At 47.5% G+C, this 21674-nt stretch overlaps 1 protein-coding gene across 4 annotated transcripts in view; it reads right to left on the bottom strand.

Annotated features, from left to right (window-relative positions):
• Positions 1-2820: 2820 nt before the first annotated feature.
• rusc2 (RUN and SH3 domain containing 2) overlaps positions 2821-21674 on the bottom strand; it is a 91182-nt gene continuing 72328 nt past the window's right edge. For all 4 annotated transcript variants that reach the window (XM_062966507.1, XM_062966506.1, XM_062966508.1 and 1 more), the window contains 8 exons: positions 17764-17907; positions 14685-14761; positions 9920-10094; positions 8203-8308; positions 8050-8096; positions 6801-7779; positions 5588-5788; positions 2821-4541 (listed from right to left, as the gene is read on the bottom strand). In XM_062966507.1, coding sequence (XP_062822577.1) covers positions 4361-4541; positions 5588-5788; positions 6801-7779; positions 8050-8096; positions 8203-8308; positions 9920-10094; positions 14685-14761; positions 17764-17907 — 1910 coding nt within the window. In that variant the 3' untranslated portion in view covers positions 2821-4360. The remainder of the gene's footprint in view (positions 4542-5587; positions 5789-6800; positions 7780-8049; positions 8097-8202; positions 8309-9919; positions 10095-14684; positions 14762-17763; positions 17908-21674) is intronic.

Consider the following 21674-nt stretch of genomic DNA (forward strand, 5'->3'; position numbering starts at 1 on the left):
GCTGTGTTATTGATATTTGATTGTTTTATCGGGCTAGGCCCCATGTAAGCCGTCCCGAGTCCCTTCGGGGAGATGGGGCGGGGTATAAAAATAAAGTTATTATTATTATTATTATTATTATTATTATTATTATTATTATTATTATTCCTCCTCAATGGGACATCCTTCTCAGTATGTAAACAGGGCTCCTCTCAGCCTTCTCTCCTCCAAGCTAAACATGCCCAGCACTTTAAGCTGTTCCTCAGAGGAATTCATTGTTTCCAGACCTTTGAGTAATTTGATGGCCCTTCCAGGTCACCTTCCTGAATTGCTTTGTCCAGAACTAGATGCAACCTTATCTCAGGTGGGAAGGTCTGGTCAAAGCAGAATAGAGCAGGATTATTGTTTATCTGTATTAAGCATGGGCAAACTTGGGCCCTCCCTCTAGGTGTTTTGGACTCCAACTCCCACCATTCCTGGCCTCAGGCCCCATCCTTTTCCCCCTCAGTCACTTAAGCGGCTGAGAGGGAAAAGGAAAAGGCCTGAGGCCAGGAATGGTGGGAGTTGAAGTCCAAAACACCTGGAAAATGAGCCCAAGTTTGCCCATGTCTGAGCTACACTGTAGAACGAATGCAGTTTGACATGACTTAAAACGCCATGGTTCAATGTTATGGAAGCACGGGAGTTGTAGTTTGTCCTTGTTGACATTCATGGTTTGATTTTTGGCCAATCGGTTCTCTAGTCCGTTGAGGTCGTTTTGAATCCTGATCCTGCCCTTTGGAGTATCAGCTCTCCCTCCCCATTTGGTCCCATCTGCAAACTTGTTTGGCACACCCTCCAAACCAGTGGTTCCCAAACTTATTTGACCTGCCGCCCCCTTTCCAGAAAAAATATGACTCAGAGGGGCGTGGCTTAGAGGGGGTGGGCGTGGTTCCAGCCCAAGAGGGCGGGGCTGAGCCTCTCCCTTAGTCCAAGATGCAGGGCTGGGAGGGGAGGTGGGCGGGGCCACAAATGGGAGACCAGGACTGGGATGGGCGGAGTTACGAGCTCTGAGGCAGGGCTGAGCTTCTATCCGTCCTGCGGTGCCTGCCAGGACATGGGGCGGGGCTAGAGGAGGGGGCGGGGCCTCTTCCCAAGTGCCTGACTGGACTGAACCTCTATACCCTGCCCCCCGTGTTCTAACAAGCGCCTCAGGGGAGGTATACAGAGGCCCAGGCCTGTCTTGCGCTCTTGGGAAGATGCCCCGCCCTGCAGTCCTAAAAGGCCTCTCAGAAGAGGTATAGAGGCTCAGCCCTGTCTCGGGCTCTTGGAAGAAGGCCCCGCCCCTTCCCTAGCTCTGCCTTCTGTATCCCAACAAGCACCTCAGGAGAGGTATAGATGCTCAGCCCTGTCTCGGGCTCTTGGGAAGAAGCCACGCCCACTCCTCTAGCTCCGCCCCCTAACAGGCGCCTCAGGTGCTCAGGCCTGTCTCCGGCACTTGGGAAGAGGCCCCGCCCCTCCTCTGGCCCCGCCCCCGTGTCCTAATAGGTGCCATCACCGCCCCCCTGGATCGCTCCAGCACCCACGGGGGGGGGGGGGGGGAAGCATCCACTTTGGGAATCGCTGCTCTAAACCTTCACTCAAGTCACTAATACAATGAACCTCAACAGGGACAAAAGCAAGAGACTCCAATTAGGCAGAAAACATGAAGTGCAAGGGTGCAGAATGGGAGACGATAATGCCTGGCTCAAGAGCAGGACATGCGAAAAAGATCTTGAGTCTTCGTGGGAAGAAGGGGAACATGAGCCAGGAGTGTGATGCAGCAGCTAAAAAAGCCAATGGGATTCTGGTCTGCATCAAAGGGAGCCTAGTGCCTAGATCCAGGGATGGAAATCTTGCTTTGCTTATTAACTTTGCTCAGGTTTTTAAATGAACATGAGGAAGAAACTCCTGACTGTGAGAGAGCGAGCTGTTCAGCAGTGGAACTCTCTGCCCCAGAGTGTGATGGAGGCTCCTCCTTTGGAGGCTTTGAAGAGGGTTTTGAGTTAAGAGCTTTTGAGTTGAGTTGAGCTCCTACAGTTGTCTGACTCATCTGGAAATTATTTTATTTATTTATTAACAGTATTTATATACTGCATATAAATAAATAAATAAAATATATAATTATGTCCATTGATTGTCGAATCACCAAATGGAGTACAGTAATTTGAAATTATATATTTTTTCAAATGAGTACATTGTTTAAATTATTGTTTTTAATGGTTATTATGCTTTGTTGTTATTTTATTATCGGACAGTTGTATGCTCCTTGTTGGTATTGAATGTTTAGAAAGGCCTGGGCTGTGGCGCAGGCTGTTGAGCAACCAGCTGCAGCCAGTGCAACAAATCACTCTGACCAAGAGGTCATGAGTTCGAGGCCCACTCGGAGCCCCGTGTTTGTCCTTGTCTTTGTTCTATGTTAAGGCATTGAATGTTTGCCTTATATGTGTAATGTGATCCGCCCTGAGTCCCCTTCGGGGTGAGAAAGAAGGGTGGAATATAAATACTGTAAATAAATAAAAATAAATAAATACCATGTGTAAACATTCAATACTTCCTGACGGTGAGAGCTGTTCAGCAGTGGAACTCTCTGCCCCGGAGTGTGGTGCAGGCTCCTTCTTTGGAGGCTTTGAAGCAGAGGCTGGATGGCCATCTGTTGGGGTGCTTTGAATGGGGCAATCCTGCTTCTTGGCCAAATGGGGTTGGACTGGGTGGCCCACCAGGTCTCTTCCAGCTCTAGGATTCGAAGTCAAATAGTGAAGCGGTTGCAAGACGAAGCCCCCTCCCCAAACCCCTCACAGCGGCGCCCGAGGGAATTCCTCCTTCATCAGCACCTTTTTTATTAATTAGTATGCATCATAAATAAAGAAATAAATAAAGGCGAAACACCTGGTCCTCGCGCCAGAATTACAAAGTCAATGCGGCGCCTTCTCCACCAGAGGGCCGTCCTCCTGATTCCGGTTCTGTACACGCAAGAACACGCTTGGCACCGCCATCCCCATCGTCCTCACTGACACACCGCATGTCGGGCGGGTGGGCGGGAGAGAGTGGTAGATCAAGGCCAAAGACCCCCCCCCTCCCCAACCGCTTCAGGCCCGGAATACTGACCAGGACTGTCGAGGAACACTGAGTGTTGGCTTGGCCGAGAGAGCGAAGGGTCCCAAGTCCCGGATCCCCTCCCCACCGGCATCCCTTCAGGCCATGCAATTTGGGTGCAGTGCACTGCCCTTCCCTTTGGACCGGGTCCCCCTCCCTCCATTCCTATCCAGTCCCATCCCACCTCACTTTGATAGGAGCCACAGTGGCGCAACAGGTTAAATCCTTGTGCTGGCTAAACTTCCGACCAGAAGGTTGGGGTTGGTGGTTCGAATCCGTGTGACGGGGTGAGCTCCCATCTGTCAGCTCTAGCTTGTGGAAACATGAGAGAAGCCTCTCAGCAGGATGGTAACACATCCAGGCAATGTCCACCGAGCAACGTCTCTGTTGACAACCAATTCTCTCACACCCAAAGCGACATGCAGGATGTGCTCAAGTCGCTTGTGACACGATTAAAAAAAAGCCCTGACTTTTGGGTCCCTTCTGCTTTTGTGCTATTGTGCCCCCCTCCTGGACCCCAAGGGGAGGCTTTTGGGGGGCAATGAGCCTGCGACAAGGCCTCTCTGCTGCCCCGGCCCCCCAATTCCCAGACTGACTACTTCTAACACAGAGCGGCTCAGAGCCTCTAGCTAAACACGACACACAAACACACACAGGAGGAGCCCCTTCCCCCAAATCCACGCCTCCCATTAGGACTGGGAGGGGCAGGGTCCCACGGCTAGTGCCGTCCTGCATGGGGTCCCACGGCCAGCAGTCACACAGGACGCAACAGGGGCTGAAGGAAGGCGTCAACGGCAACACATGCTCCTTGGATGTCCTATGGTTCCCTCCCACTGATACTTGGAGATGGAAGGAGAGCAGTGCATGCTGGGTGTTGTAGTCTGGCATCACTGGGCCACCACTGAGGCAAGGAGGGGAGCCACTGCACCCCGGCAGCATCCTCAGGAGTTGGAGGTGGCCGTCAAGAGAAGAAGAGAGAAAGGCCGCAGAAGAGGAGGACGAGGAGGACAAGGACGAGAGCATGCATCTGGGGTGCCCTTTGCCACAGGACCACCGGGAGAACGGGGCGAACAGGACAACCATTCAGTCTCCTTTGCAAGGAGGGTCCAAGAGGAAGGGGACTCCACCAGCCAGCGCTCCATCCACCGCCCGCCCGGCCTTGGCTCGTGGTTCTGTGCTTCTCTGGGAGGCAGAGGAGGCGGCGGCGGCAGCGGCGGCAGCAACAGGGCTGTCGGTCCATCGCTCAGTCAGCCGGCCGGTCAGCGGGTCAGTAGTCCTGGTCCTCGGCGTGGGTGACGTACATGACGGGCACCAGGCCGCTCTCGGCCCCCCGTCCACAGCGCAGCCAGTCGGCATCGGCTTTGCCCAGGACGCGGAGGAGGTCTCCCTTCTGGAAGCTCAGCTGCCCGGCCTCCGTGGCAATGTGGTGGCACAGGGCCTTCACCTGGCTGCAGGGGGGGGGGGGGGCACAGGGGATGGAACAGAATTAATAGAATGACAGAGTTGGGATGGACTATGTCACACGATCTTTGTTCCTGGGTTATAAATGCCATTTCCTAATTGGTTCTATCATCAAAACATGGGGAAAGTTTATTAGCACAGCTGGTTAAACCACCAGCTGCAGTAAATGCTGTCAAGCAAAAGACTGACAGTTTGAAGCCTGGGTCAGGGTGAGCTCCTGGCCTTTAGCCCAGCTTCCGCCCACCCAGTGGTTTGAAAGCAAAATGTGAGTAGATAAATAGGTAAAGGTTTCCCCTGACATTAAGTCCAGTTATGTCTGACTCTGGGGGTTGGTGCTCATCTCCATTTCTAAGCCGAAGAGCCGGCGTTGTCCGTAGACACCTCCAAGGTCATGTGGCCGGCATGACTGCATAGAGCGCCGTTATCTTCCCACCGGACCTATTGATCTACTCACATAGGCATGTTTTCGAAATGCTAAGTTGGCAGAAGCTGGAGCTAACAGCGGGCGCTCACTCTGCTCCCAGGATTTGAACCTGGGACCTTTCGGTCTGCAAGTTCAGCAGCTCAGTGCTTTAACACACTTCGCCACCGGGGCTCCTTGAGTAGATAAATAGGTACTGCTTAAAAGTGGGGAGGCAGGGAGCACCCCACCCTGGCCAGTACTGAGCACAAGCATCCAAGATGCCAAAGATGGGAAAAGCCTATATATACCTCTATCTATGTACAATTGTCTGTCTTGTCTATATATAAAGGATATCGAATGGGAACAGGCCTGAGGCTGTTAGGAATGGTGGGATTTGGAGTCCAAAACATCTTGAGGGCCAAGGTTTGCCCATATCTTCTCCATCTTGAACTGCCACCAAAAGTGGACAAAATAAATCTATTGAATTTTATCTCCTCACTTCTAGTGTTTGATTGAAATAGAGATACTAGTGTTTCTCGAAAGGCGGAAATGCTCAGGCAGGCGGGGTCTTTGCCCCTGTGGCCCCCATGGGTTGCCCACCCCTCAAAGCGGGCCACCCGAGCCACTCACCAGGGCCCCTCCTGGGCCTTGCTTCTCTCCATCGGCATCAGCGGGAGCGGGGTCCGGTGCTTGGGGCGCAAGGGGGGCAGGTCCGGGACCAGCCTCTCGGGGTCCGGGTGGGCTTCTCTCCAGGCGCCACTGGCAGCGCCCACCGTCTGGGCCACCAGCTGGAAGATGGAGCGGTCCAGGCTCAGCCAGCCGGAGGGGAGCCTGCAACGAGAGGGGGGGGGGTCAGGGAGAGCCGGCCGGGGGAGGAGTGTTGCATCCCAGCCAGAGTTCCCCTTGCCCTCAACACCAACCAGGGAACCAAAAGGAATAGTGAAAAAGTTCAATGATTAAAAACACATGTAAAAGGGGAAAAAATCACCCTAGGAATTAGGAAAGGCAAAATCCAAGAGATAAAGAGGAAAAATAGTCACATAAGCAATAAGCCAGACCAAACTGGCAATAGAAAAACAATCCAAACAGTTCAAAGCTGTTTCATAAAACAAGGTAAAGAAATCTCAAAATCCAACATGAGAGTAAATCCAGAAAAACAAGGACCAAGACTTAAACATGAATCCAAAAACCAGACTATAAAAACTTGTTATACCATGCATCCTAACTTTCAAGAACTAGGACATGAAGGGGAAACAAGGCTCGAGCTCCTCACTGTCAGGCGATGTTGCCTGATCTGACTCTCATGAAAACACTCTTTTCATTTAAGGACCACAGGGCATGCAATCATGGCATGGAATCATGCTGTTGGCATCTGCTCTGACGTTTTAAGGTTTTCTGACAAATTTGGTTTGACCTCTGGAACTTTGCTCCCTCCTCCCTAAAACTGAGCTTCAAACTCCTACGATTAACAGCAGGTGTTCTAAGGGGAAATCTCCCTCTCATGAGAAAATTCACTCTCTTGCAGTTCCTTATCTTGCATTGGTAAGGAACAACTAGGACAAAGGATCATCTCCTTATCGTCTGATGCCAGCCACCTCGGCTCAAAAGCTATTTCCCACTCTGGCCCCTTTTCACAGACAGAATCCTGTTATAAAATCCCACCATTTTCCTCTTTGAAAAACTCCATCTGTCCTCACAACCTTTTCATCATCATCAGCATCTCCAGCTGACCTTCACGGAGGGCCTTCTGGCCAGACTGGACTTGGGAAAAGGCCACTCCCCTCCACCCTCACCATCTCCAATCGCCCCTATTATCACCTAAGAGACCATTTCCCAGGCTCACCTGTTTGGGGGCTGCTTGGGGTCCTTGGGGGCCTTCCGGGACCCAAAGAGACACCCCCACTTGGGCTGGTTGGCCAGAGGTGCTCCGGGGCCGCTCTCTTTCGGGGGGCTCCCCGTTTTCTGGGGGGCCTCGTCCTCCTTGGCCTTGCTGTGCTTCAGCTCCGTCAGGATGGACTCCGGGGGGCTGCCCATCCAGGAGGGGCGGCGGTGGGGGTCCTTCTCCTTCTCCGGGGGGTACGGCTTTTGGGGGGCCCCTGTCGTCGGCCCCAGGGAGGGCCTGTCCTTGAGGGGCACCTCCGCCGCGATGGGGCAGGCCTCGGCCCCCTCCACCACTCCTTCCCGGGGCGGAGGCATCTTCTTGGTTGTGGGCCCCGGCTTCTTTGCCTTCCGCTCGTAGCGGATGGCGCGGGGCCCCTCCGACGGGCCCTCGATGTAGACCTGTGAGCTCTGCATGAGCTGGAACCACCAGCTGGCCTGCTTGTCCCTCTTGGGCCCCTCCGGCCACTGCCTCCTGGCCACTTCCTCCTCTGGTTTCCCTCTGGACGGAGCGCCCACCCCCTTGACCCGCTGCACAGGGGCCGCCTCCTCCTCCTCGTCTTCCATTTTGGGGGTCTTCTTGGGCCCCCACCCCAACACGCTGCTGCCGCTGCCGCTGCTCCTGCTCCTCCTCTGCCGGGGGTCTTCCTCCTCCTCCTCCTCCCCGTCCTCCTCGTTGGGGCCCCCGCTCTGGCCGGGGGTGCGCATGAGCTGGAGGGTGGAGTGGGCCGAGAGCAGGAGGTCCTGCCGGATGCGGAGCAGCTCCTTCTTCTGCCGCTGCTCCCGGCCCATCTGCAGACGGTGGTGCTCGAAGAGCAGGTCCAGGTCGAAGGGCAGCAGCGAGAGCGGCTGGAGCAGCAGGAGAAGCTCCTCAAAGAGGCCCTGGCAGACCCCCTGCGACAGCGCCAGGAAGCCCACCGGCTGGTAGTGCGCCTGCAGCACGTCTAGGGAGAGCGAGAGGAAGGGAAGGCTCAGTGCCTGGGGGCACCACTGGCCAAAGGCGGTCTGGGAGGGCTCTTGGCCCAAAGCAGGCATGGGCCAACTGTGGCCCTCCTCCAGGTGTCTTGGACTTCAACTCCCAAAAGGAGAAGGAACTGGCAAAGCCACCCCTGAGGATTCCTTGCCCAAGAAAGCCCCACAGAATCCATGGGGGCTCTATAGGCCCAGAGGCAAGGTGAAGGTGCCCCAGACCCACAGGTGCTCCGCTTACTCACCTTCATGGTTGTAGAGGTGGTTGAACCAGAACTCCAGGGACCGGATGCTGTGAGAGAGGAAGGAGAGCAGGGGAAGAGGGTCAACACCACGGAGCAGCCCCCTTCCTGTGGGGTCAGGTGCCCACCCCTTGCCCCCCGGACCCTGCCACTTACTTGAGGAGCCCGAAAATGAAGGCGTTGAAGCGCATGGTGTGGCTGGTGAGCTCCGGGTACTGGCTGACCTTGCTGTAGAGGCCGTGCAGGACCTTGGTGGAGGGGCCTGCGGGAAGAGGAGGGAGGGGCTCAGGCGAGGATCCCCAGAGGAGGGGCTGCATCTCTGGGGACCCCAAGGGCCGGCCGTGGGTCAAGGGGCCGAGACATTGGGGAACGGTCACAGGATAAAATCCCTGCATGAATCTCAACGGGAAGAAATGTATGGTGGGACACTTAGGCAATAAAAAGGGTGGGTTGCTGTGAGTTTTCCGGGCTGTATGGCCATGCTCCAGCAGCATTCTCTCCTGATGTTTCACCTGCACTTGTGGATAATGTCGTCCTTAAAGGTTCTGTTGGCAGTGAAGCAAATTGAGTGTTTATATGCCCGTGGAATAATGTCTATCTACAGTAGAGTCTCACTTAAAAGGTAAAGGTAAAGGTTTTCCCCTGACATAAAGTACAGTCGTGTCCGACTCTGGGGGTTGGGGCTTATCTCCATTTCTAAGCCAAAGAGCCAGCGTTGTCCGTAGACACCTCCAAGGTCATGTGGCTACTGGCATGACTGCATGGAGCACTGTTACCTTCCAGCCAGAGCAGTACCTATTGATCTACTCACGTTTGCATGTTTTCGAACTGCTAGGTTGGCAGAAGCTGGAGCTAACAGCGGGCGCTCACCCTGCTCCCGGGATTTGAACCTGCGACCTTTCAGTCTTCAAGTTCAGCAGCTCAGCGCTTTAACACACTGAGCCACCGGAGGCTCCCAGAGTCTCACTTATCCAACATGAATGGGCCGGCAGAACGTTGGATAAGCGAAAATGTTGGATAATAAGGAGGGATTAAGGGAAAGTCTACTAAACGTCAAATTAGGTTATGATTTTACAAATTAAGCACCAAAACATCATGTTTTACAACTAATCAACAGAAAAAGCAGTTCAATACATGGTCATTTTATGTAGCAATTACTGTATTTACGAATTTAGCACCAAAACATTGCACTGTATTGAAAACATTGACTACAAAAACATTGACTACTAAAAGGCAGACTGCGTTGGATAATACAGAATGTTGGGTAAGCAAAAGTTGGATAAGTGAGACTCTACTGTATTTATTTACAGACCTGGCTGTTCCAATGTGCCTTCCCAGATTAATAGGCAATCTCCAACACCAAGTCCCATAAGCACTTTATTAGAACTAAGATTGCATATCGCACCCTGCACTTGCCCTAGAAGCCTTATATATCACCTGTCACATCAGCACTTTTAATCTTGTACCCATTACTCTGGCCCGGCCCAGTTTTATTGTGTTTTAGCGTATTGTTTATTGCTTGTTGTTTATACTGTTTTAATTGTTTTTAATTTGCCTTTTGTTTTGTATTGTTACATTGTGTGTTGAGGCCTTGGCCTTTGTAAGCCGCATCGAGTCCTTCAGGAGATGCTAGCGGGGTACAAATAAAGTTTAATAATAATAATAATAATTTATTCATTATTTATTTATTATTTATTATTATTATTATTATTATTATTATTATTATTATTAAGATGACCTGCTCTGACCAGCAGCAAGAGCTGGGACCCCCTCCGGCCTCCATGGGGCAACGCCCCCCTTCCGTGAGTGAGGCCTGGGGCACCCAATGGCCGGACCAGACCCCCCTTGACCCCCTGACCCCTTGACCACCTACCCAGCTGAGTGGAGGCCTCCACCACGCTCCAGGGGACGTTCCTCCTCTGGCCGATGATGACGTCCAGCACGTAGGCCTTGAGCCCGTCGCTCAGGACCTCCCGGATGGCCGGGCACAGGTACTTCAGGATCAGGTGGCCCACGTTGGGGCTGACGGAGCTGTTGCCCAGCTTGGCCTGGAAGGCAGAAGCGGAAGAGAAAGGGCCACAGTGAAGAGACCAAGGTTTTGGAAGCGTGGCTTTTATAGGAAGGAAGTTCTGAGAATGGGTTAAAAAGGAGAGAGGACAGAGTGAAAACAGCAAAGGAACTGGGAAAAGATATCCGATGCCAGGCGCAGGCAAAACAATGTGTGTGGGAGGCGAAGAAAGAGATCAGAATGACCTGGAAGAAGAGATGAGAAGGGGAAGCGCAGGAAATTTGTTTTGGAAAACAGGATTGTTTAGGAACAGAGAAAAACAGAGAGGCACGGAACTGAAGGACAAAGCTGGGAGGAAGAAGTGAAGAAAGGAAAGGGAGAAAGGGTTGTTGTGTGTTTTCCGGGCTGCCGGGCCACGTTCCAGAAGCATTCTCTCCTGACGTTTCACACACATCTATGGCAGGCATCCTCAGAGGTTGTGAAGATGCCTGCCATAGACGTGGGTGAAACGTCAGGAGAGAATGTTTCTGGAACATGGCCAGGCAGCCCAGAAAACACACAACAACCCTGTGATGCTGGCCTTGAAAGCCTTCGACAACACATTGAACATCTCTACAAAAGGGAGAAAGGTCTGGCTGCGTGTGTCCGCGTGTTCACTTTAATCTGACTCTGGTCAACTATAAAACCCATGATGCAGATCTGTCTAACGTGGCACTTTTCTCAGCCAATCCAACAGAAACATATGCAAAATAATCTGGTGTATTTTCATCTCCTTGCTTATTTGGCCCCTTCTACATCTATAAAATGCAGATTATCTGCTTTGAACTGGATCATATGCCAGTATAGATAATCCAGTTCAAAGCAGATAGTGTGAAGATTCGGAAGTTTCGGAAAGTTTTGAACTTTTTGCTTCAAAATTCGGAAATGACTTTAGAAACGAAGCAAATGCTTTCAAAGCAACCATTTTTTTTCCTGGATCGCACATGCCTAATAGATAGACAGTAAACCATGTGATGACCCTGGGTAAGTCACACTCTCTCAGCCTCAGAGGGAGGCAAGGGCCAAGCTGCTCTGAACAAGGGTTTTGCCAAGAAAACCCTGCAATAGGGTCACCTTAGGGTTTTATTTATTTACAGTATTTATATCCCGCCCTTCTTTCTCACCCCGAAGGGGACTCAGGGCGGATTACAATGAACACATATATGGCAAACAGTCAATGCCAACAGACAAACAACATTCAGTTTTAGACAGACACAGAGGCATTTTAACATCTTTCCAGCTTCACGATTCCGGCCACAGGGGGAGCTGTTGCTTCACCGTCCACTGGTGGCTGTTCTTCCTCATTCCATTCCTCGTGTTTTGCTGGCAGTTTTATGGTGTTGTAAATTAGTTAAATTAGCCTCCCGCATAAAGCGTCCCTAAATTTTCCCTACTTGACAGATGCAATTGTCTTTCGGGGCTGCATAGGTCAACAGCAAGCCGGGGCTATTGTTTTTTTTTAATGGTCGGAGGCTTAACCCGACCCGGGCTTCGAACTCATGACCTCTCGGTCAGTAGTGATTTATAGCAGCTGGTTACTAGCCAGCTGCGCCACAGCCCGGCCCCTGTGGGTTCCCATAAATTGGAAATTACTTGCCAGCACACAACAACAACAACAGCCACAGCCACCCTGCATCTCAAGGTGGTTGAGGCTTCTCCCTGGCTGCCTATATCCCCTTGAGCTGCTGCAAGGCCAGTTGGGATGTCTATTTTAACATTTCCTCAACCAAATAACAAGGATAGGACTCCACAGGGCAAGGCTGTGCCCAGACTCTCAGGCTGAAGGCAGGAGCCGGGCCCAAAGGGTTAAGGGCGGCTCAGACGGTGTTTGTTGGCATCGAGGGCCGTAAATCCCTGGGATTACTATAAATAAACAAGACTCAACATCTCTCCCCCCCCCCCCCTTTAAGCCAAAAGGCCAGGTCAGGCTGCTCTGCCGGCGGTCTTTCCAGGAATGAAGAGGAAGGGGGGACTCACTGGCCGTGACAGGTGCCAATCCTCCCTGGAAGGTGTGGGCCTGTCCGGAGTGCGGACAGAGGGAAAGCAGAGTGACCTGCAAGGAGGGGCCCCAGATGGGCCAGGAGCCAAAAAGCTCATCCAGCTGTGCAAGTGTGGCCCATCACCTGTCCCAGCAGCGCTCATTTCATCATCATCATCATCATCATCATCATCATTTAATTACTTATTAATCGCCCTCCATCCACGATGCTCTAGGCCAGGGGTCCCCAAACTAAGGCCCGGGGGCCGGATGCGGCCCTCCAAAGTCATTTACCTGGCCCCCGCCCTCAATTTTATAATAGAATATATTGTATATACATATAATATTGATAATATTATAATGTAATACAATATAACACTAATACCATATAATAATATTAATTATATATTCTATATTACATATAATATTACTAATAATATTACAGTATAGTGGCATAGTTCAATATAGTAATATATAATGCTAATATTGTGCTATGCTAATAATATAATATATTGTATGTACATATAATTTGTAAGCCACTCTGAGTCCCCTTTGGGGTGAGAAGGGTGTGATACAATTGTAGTAAATAAATGAAGTAAATAAATAAATAAATAAATACATTTTAGACTTAGGCTCGCCCAAAGTCTGAAATGACTTGAAGGCACACAACAACAACAACAACAACAACAACAACCCTAATTAACTTGACTATCTCTTTGGCCAGAAGCAGGCCCACACTTCCCATTGAAATCATGATAAATGTATGTTGGTTAAAATTGTTTTTATTTTTAAATATTGTATTGTTCTTTCGTTGTTGTTGTTGTTGTTATTGTTGTTGTTATTGTTGTTGTTTTTGCAATACAAATAAGACATGTGCAGTGTGCATCGGAATTTGTTTGTATTTTATTTTCAAATGATAATCCGGCCCCTCAACAATCTGAAGGATTGTGGACCGGCCCTCGGCTTAAAAAGTTTGAGGACCCCTGCTCTAGGCGATTTACAAGATAAAATTGTAAAGGATAAAAATACATACATACAAATATTGATAAAATTAACATAGATTAAAAGCTCTAGTAAAGAGCCAGGTCTTATGTGCTAGGGTAAAAGGCCCCAACTCACGCATGGCAAGGCCCTAACTCACTCATTTCATAGTGTTGTCTTAGCCCAGAAATATTCAGAGGTGGTTTTCCCATAGCCTTTCCCTGAAAGCGAGCCTGCAGCACCTGGGATCCTTCTGGGCCTGGGGAAGGATCCTCTTTTCCGACTGCTACTCCCAGAATCCCCCAGAACCCGCCATAGAACTCCCAGGCCCTGTGTGCTGGAGTTCTACAATGCAGGACTCCAGGGAAAGGGACCAAGGCGAGATCTTGTGGATGTGCCTTCAAGTCATTTATGGAGACCCTATAGATTTCCCTAAAAGAATTCTCAGGTGGGTGGTTTTGGCAGTCCCTTCCTCTGAGATTCAGTCGTGGCGATCTCCCCTCCAGCCCTGACTCTTCTCAGCTTCTACGATCAGAGCAGATCTGGAGACCTTAGGCTTTATTTATTTCGTGTCAAAAGCATTGCATGACAAATACATTTTAAAATAATGAAAAAAAGGAAATCACAAGCAACTAAATAGTTTTAGACCAAAAACGGGCAACAGCAACCTTAGGCTTATCCTACTGAACACAAAATCCTCCTCTGCGTCCACTGGGCTGTGCTCAAGTTTGGCCCTCCTCATGCCAAGAATTATTATTATTTATTTATTATTTACAACATTTCTACCTTCTCACCCGAGGGGACTCAGGGCGGCTTACAACAACTGGCGAAAATTCAATGCCAAACAGATCAATAAAACAGCAACACATTTAAAACCATTAACAACTATTCATAAAATACAACACATAAAATACATAAAATACATTAGTCAGCTAAAACATATAGTTACTTAGAACCACTTTTCCAAGGAACCATTGCACATAAACCTAAGTTCAGACCATGTCAATATATTGCTTGTTGGAGTGTCGTGGAAGCTCCTTCTTTGGAGGCTTTTAAACAGAGGGTGAACGGCCATCTGGTAGGGGGGCTTTGATGGTGCTTTTCCTGCATGAATGCAGAAGGGGGTTGGACTAGATGGCCTTTAGGGGTCTCTTCCAAATTTTCTATGATTCTATGATCCCTCTGACTGAGAACAAGAGCCAAACCCACTGCAAGGATCTCCAATTCTTCAGAGATCAGATGTCCTGGAGAGGCAAGGCACCACCCGCATCTCTGCACTCTTCTTTATTATCATTATTGTTGTTGTTCTTATTAATTGATAATAAATTATACAAATCACATACAACTAACATTAATACAAAACATACAGTAAATCAGCTCTTCTCTCACATCTGAAGCCCCAACCATCATGGCTGGTGGAAGGGATCAAAGAGCCACCAGTTTGTCCCAGTAGACCACTGCTGGATACGGGTTGGAGGGAGAACAGAGGGGTGGCCCCTCCCCACAAGAATGCCCATTCCCCATTGAGGACGAGGAGTGCCTTGAAGAAATCAGCCAAATAAACAAACTGGCCAAGCAGAGAGGAAAACGGAAGGTCTCATTTGGGGGGAGGGATTTCAGTACTGGTCTCACCTTCACTCCGGGGTCCCGGCTGGTCCCAAAATGAGCCACGATCAGATCCACCGCCATGTTGACCGCCTTGACGAGGCCTGGAAAGACACAAGGAGCCTGGCACAGACGGGCAGAGAACCTCTTTGCTCTTCCTCCCAATTCTATTTATTTATTGATTGATTTATTTCAATCATTTATACCCCGTCCTTCTCACCCGAAGGGACTCAGGGCGGCTCACAAGTGGCAATTGATGCCGTTACACTGTTATACAATGAACTAAAATGTTAAAACAATTAAAATAGTCATAAAATGCAATATACAAAGTTTAAAACAATGCAAAGTGCTTATGCCATTCCTCCACCAGAGCCGTAATTCAGACCGCGTCGAAGCCAACACGTGCTTATTCTTCAAATGCCTGCATACATAGCCAGGTCTTCAGTTTTTTTCTGAACCCCAAAAGGGATGGGGCCTGCCGGATGTCACTGGGGAGGGTGTTCCACAGCCGGGGAGCCACCACCGAGAAGGCCCCGTCTCTCGTCCCCACCCGCCGTGCCTGTGAGGCGGGTGGGACTGAGAGCAGGGCCTCTCCAGAAGATCTTAAGGTTCTTGTGGGCTCATAGAGGAAGATAAATTCTATTTATTTCCCAGCAAGACGTGGCCCCCGCTAAGGGCCCACGGGGGCCCCACCACCTTTCCCAGGGGGAAACCCATCCGTTCTTCCAGGGCAAAGGAGGCCGGTGGCCCCTCAACGCTCCCCGGAAAAGAAGAGAAAGAGAAAGTGTGGCACAGAGAGAGAAAAAGAGAGGGAAGGAGAAAAAGGAAGAGAGGGAACATGGCCCACACTTATGCCCTTAGAAAGGATCACTCCTTTAGAAAACATTAAGTAAAACCTGGGATGAATTCCCTGCTTTGATGGCATCAGAACCAACAGATTCCACTGCTGTCCAGGAATATGGTAAAGAAATCATTCCTGTGAACACCCGCAACAATATCTTTGAAGCAACCGAAAAATCTATTCTTCCATTCCATCTGTTTCTGGTGTTTTGGCAGGATGAGCTCCATTTGTCATGTAGTCTGCGTTAGGATTTTCTGTGGGAGTTAGGACAAACTACCCAAAACAGAAGAACATCCAAAATATGCAACAAAAAAAAAATCCATTTTGCTCATAGTTGAGCATTCTGCTCACAGAAAGCAGAGTGTGAAGTGCCATGTGGTTGTAAAGAATTTAGAGCTGAGGAGGCGAAGATGAAGAGTCCTGTCTTTAAAATCACAAAAGGTTTATTTACAAAAATAATAAATCCCTTTCGTAATAGTAAAGTACTGAGTACAAGATACTCTAGCTAACCCCATCTCTTATAGGGTTCAAAAGTGAGGGGAAAATGTCCAAGCACGACATCTCTCAACACACATAGCACACACCAAGAAAGAAAAGCAGAAGCCAAAGACATGCACCTTGCAAAGTCTTCATTCTACATAACCAATCAGAATGAGAGCACAAACAGAGAGAAGAAATACCGTATATACTTGAGTATAAGCTGAACCGAATATAAGCCGAGGCACCTAATTTTACCACAAAAAACTGGGATAACTTATTGACCCGAGTATAAGCCGAGGGTGGGAAATGAAGTAGCTACTGGTAAATTTCAAAATAAAAATAGATACCAATAAAATTACATTAATCGAGGCATCAGTAGGTTAAATAATGTATATATATATAGATACAGATATACAGGTACATGGATCTATATGTATATAGGATTTGCAAAGACCTGCAAACATATATAAAATTAATGTAGATAGATAGATAGATAGATAGATAGATAGATAGATAGATAGATAGACAGAGATATATAAGTACATAGGGATTGCAAATGCATGCAGGGGGTTAATGCCTATATATCTATAGAAGAGTTAAACAAATATTTCAGGAGAAAACTTTTATAAGATCAATGTCTCTGAATTTGCAATTTATAATGTGCACTTTGCTAATCCATCATTGCAACCTCACTGTTTTTAATTCTATGTTTTTAGTATGTATGTTTCATTCTTCTGGTCAATGTTTAAATATTATAACTGGTGCATGTTATTGTTTATTGATGTATTATATGTTGTTATTGTTTTGTATCTGATATTTCTCTGAGCCGCCCTAGTCCCCTCCAGAGGAGATGGTGGAGGGATATAAATAAAATTATTATTATTATTATTATTATTATTATTATTATTATTATTATTATTGATCTATATATATAAAAGGGTAATGAAATTTTGGCCTAGGACAAAACAACAAAACTACACATCCCAGAAACACTAAACTTGGCAGCAAAACCCCTCATTCATGCCTCTACATTCATACAACAAAAAGAAAAGAAAAATAAAGTCCTAATTAGAGGGAGAGGAATAATTGTTTTTATCCAATTGCTGCCAGTTAGAAGGCTAAGCTCCGCCCACTTGGTCTCCTAGCAACCCACTCAGCCCAGGGGACATGCAGAGTTAGGCCTCACTTAGGCCTCTTCCACACTGCCTATAAAATACAAATTATCTGATTTTAACTGGATTAGATGGCAGTGTAGACTCAAGGCCCTTCCACACAGCTATATAATGGACTTAATGTCAGGGGAAAACCTTGACCCTTGACCTTAACTACCACCAATTCCTCAATACTTTATTTCCCATACCACCAGACTTTGCCACAGCAACGCGTGGCCAGGCACAGCTAGTTAATATATGTATTTCTTCTTCCTGACTTGCAAGGGCGTCTTTCCCTTTTCAAAACATTTCCTTGGTTAAGAGCGAGGGAGGCTTTGGAAAACACACTGATAAGGGAGGATAAGAGAGAAATAGATCATATATTGCAAGCCATGGTCTCCAGGTTCTGTTTCCTGGCCTTCACCTTGACCCCATTATAAGCCGAGGGAGGCTTTTTCAGATTTAAAAAAAAAGGGCTGAAAAACTCGGCTCATCTTCGAGTATATACAGTAGATACATCCCAACTACTCCTCATTGAGGACCAAAGACTTGGGCAGTTTGGGGTTGAATTTCAACAGTCTGAACAACACAATCAACACAGCCTTGGGACAAACCCTGGACCCTAACTACTTACCCTTCTTCTGCAGCAGATCGATGGAGATGGACTCAGTATTTCCATCCGGCGAGAGGCAGAACTCGGCCGGGGGCTTTTCGGCCAAAGAGAAATAGTCTGGGAAGAAGTCGGAGTAGTTGAGCTGCAGCTGCTTCACGGAGTGTCCTGCAAAGGGTCAAGCAGAAAGGCGGGCAGGTTAAAGGGCGCCTTCAGCAACGGGGACAAGCTGGGCCTCACAGAGCAGGCATGGGCCAACTTCGGCCCTCCCTCCAGGTGTTTTGGACTCCAACTCCCACAATTCCTAACAGCCGGTAGGCTGTTAGGAATTGTGGGAGTTGGAGTCCAAAACACCTGGAGGGAGGGCCGAAGTTGGCCCATGCCTGTCATAGAGGGACTGAATGCAAGAACATTTGGTCAGCCCTAAACATCCCACATGTAATATATGTTTCGAATACAGTGTTATAATGTACACACTGGGATACTGTTGCACGTTTGAGACTGACGGAAAGGAGTTTGTGGCATAAGCATTCATTAACTATGTATCTAATGTAGCCGACTCTGCAAAAACATATGCTACAAACTTCTTCCCTTATTCTCCAAGGTGCTACAATTAATATCCCATTGCTTACCAGTCCAGACTGATAGGAATATCTATATATATAAAAGGCTTTTGGCATCATGGCGGCTCACAAAACAACAAAACTCAACACCCCCCAAACTCTAAAATTGGCAACACAATCCATCATCCCTGCCTCCAGTAAGATACAACACAATCACACAAAAAACACAATCACAACACCAAAAAAAGGCCAAAACCCACAACAGGCAATGTACGCATGCGCGCAGAACTCAAAGTATTTTTCGGGACAGGGACCGTGGGCGGGAACTTCTACTATTCTTATTCTTATTGCCATGTTTTCTATATTTTGTAATATATATATATATAAAATACAAAATAATAAATATAGCCAGACATTGGAGCTGCAAGGATATTCAGTGCAATTCAACAAGACCAATAAAAGATTAACCTTCCTAAAAGGCGACCAGGCTTTGAAACAGTGATACAACTCTGAAGCTGACCAACCAAAGATTTCCCCTAGGTAGCAAGCACCCAGGCTTTGAATCACCGAGGCTATTCATTACAATTCTACCACCCCAAAAAAATTCCCCGAAAAGGCAACTACCTAACCTTCCAAGCAGCAAACCTATTCTTTTCTATTCCACCTCACCAAACAAGGATTCACATAAGAAAATGGCCAGGCTTTCAGGCTACAAAGCTATTCACTGTTATTCCACCTACCTAACAAAGAATTCCCATACGCCACAGCAACGCGTGGCCTGGCACAGCTAGTGTCTTTATATAATATGTGTTGTAAAGCTGTATTACTCCAGGCCATGCAGATGACCAGGCATGCACCTTCAGGAGGGCATACGGTCACCAATGTGGGACCTTGGCCTGGTGGCGCAACACTGACCTTTTGGTTTGGTCAACAGATTCACGCCACGTGCGAAAGCGGACACTACACAACACTGACGCATGATCCAGACCCGGTCTCTTGCGCAAGCCCCATGCAGATCCCACCCCCCAAAAGGAACCTACTGTGATGAATAACATCTATATATATAAAAGAGTGATGGCATCAGGCAGCGGACAAAACAACAAAACTACAGGCCCCCCAACCTCGAAATTTGACAACACAACCCATTATCCATGGCTCTAGGTTGATACAACAAAAAGAAAAGAAAAATAAAATCCTAATTAGAGAGAGGGGAATAATTGTTTTTATCCAATTGCTGCCAGTTAGAAAGCTAAGCTCCGCCCACTTGGTCTCCTAGCAACCGACTCAGCCCAGGGAACAGGCAGAGTTAGGCCTCACTTAGGCCTCTTCCACAGATTATCTAATTTGCACTGGATTATATGGCAGTGCAGACTCAGCTATATAACCCATTTAGAATCTTATATTATCTGCTTTGAACTGGATTATCATGACTCCACACTTACATATAATCCACTTCAGTGTGCATTTTATCCAGCTGTGAAGAAAGGGCCTCATATAATCCAGTTCTAAGCAGATGATATAAGATTATAAATATACAGTACAGTCTCACTTATCTGACATAAACAGGCCGGCACCTTTACCCTTGACCTTAACTACCACCAATTCCTCAAGACTTTATTTCCCATACCACCATACTTCGCCACAGCAACACGTGGCCGGGCACAACTAGCATGATATATTTCTTTAATGGAGTTGTATGAAAGGCATATAGTTGGGACCTATAGAGGCTAGAGATGCCATCCAAAGAAATGAAGCCTGGAAAACTATAAAAATAAAAGAATTCCTGGACTGCAATTAAAAGCTGCCGAACTGCTGATATTGATGACCAGAGACAAATGATTAACTGTTGGAACTCTTGGTGGAAAATAACATGTTTACATTACCAGAGGCAACGACTCTTTGTAAGGAACTCAAACAAGGTTCATTAAGAGGGAAACCAATTGTCAGTCAAGAAGAAGAGCCAACATCTGCCCAAGAACTGATGGAATTAGGAAGTTTTAGCTAGAATACACCTGTCATTCATTTACAACAGCTATGGGCAAACTTGGGCTCTTCCTCCAGGTGTTTTGGACTTCAACTCCCACAATTCCTAACAGCCGGTAGGCTGTTAGGAATTGTGGGAGTTGAAGTCCAAAACACCTGGAGGAAGAGCCCAAGTTGGTCCTTGGCTCATTTACAACAATTTAGAACAGGGGTCCTCAAACTTTTTATGTGGAGGGCCAATTCATGGTCCCTCAGATTGTTGAGGGGCCAAATTATCATTTGGAAAAAAAAATACAAACAAATTCCTGTGCACACTGCTCATGACTTATTTATAGTGCAAAAAAAAATAGCATTATATATTACTATATTGCACTATACCATTATACCATAATATTATTAGTAATATTACATTTAATATTTAATATATAATTAATATTATTATATTATACAATATTATTATATTGTATTATTATTAGCAGCCCTGAGTCCGCTATTGGGTGAGAAGGGCGGGGTAGAAATGCTGTAATAAATAAATAAATAAATAAATATTATATTGTATTGCATTATAATATTATTATCAATATTATATGTGTACACAATATATAATATTACTAGCTGTGCCTTCCACGCGTTGCTGTGGCGTTGTCTGGTGGTGTTGGTGAGAAATTGTTGAGGTAGTGGTGGTATTGAATGTCTGTTGTATGGCTGTCTTTATGTTTAGTATGCACACTGAAGTGGATTATATGGCAGTGTGGAGTCAAGATAATCCAGTTCAAAGCAGATAATATAAGATTCTAAATGGGTTATATAGCTGTGTGGAAGGGCCTTAAGTCTACACTGCCATACAATCCAGTTAAAATCTGATAATCTGTGGAAGATGCCTAAGTGAGGCCTAACTGCCTGTCCCCTGGGTTGAGTAGGTTGCTAGGAGACCAAGTGGGTGGAGCTTAGCCTTCTAACTGGCAGCAATTGGATAAAAACTATTATTCCTCTCCCTGTAATTAGGACTTTATATTTCTTTTCTTTTTGTTGTATCAACCTAGAGCCGTGAATGACGGGTTGTGTTGTCAAATTTCGAGGTTGGGGGGCCTGTAGTTTTGTTGTTTTGTCCGCTGCCCTGATGCCATCACTCTTTTATATATATAGATTACCATATTATTCATTTCCAATATTAGTAAATGAAAGAACAATACAATATTTAAAAATAAAAACGATTTTAACCAACATACTGTAAACTTATCAGGATTTCAGTGGGAAGTGTGGGCCTGCTTCTGGCCAATGAGATAGTCAAGTAGGATTGTTGTGTGCCTTCAAGTCATTTCAGACTTTGGGTGAGCCTCAATCTAAAACTGAGGGCAGGGGCCAGGTCAATGGCCTTGGAGGGCCACA

The sequence above is a fragment of the Anolis carolinensis genome, unplaced genomic scaffold, assembly GCF_035594765.1.
Source record: "Anolis carolinensis isolate JA03-04 unplaced genomic scaffold, rAnoCar3.1.pri scaffold_21, whole genome shotgun sequence".
NCBI classification, from domain to species: domain Eukaryota; kingdom Metazoa; phylum Chordata; class Lepidosauria; order Squamata; family Dactyloidae; genus Anolis; species Anolis carolinensis.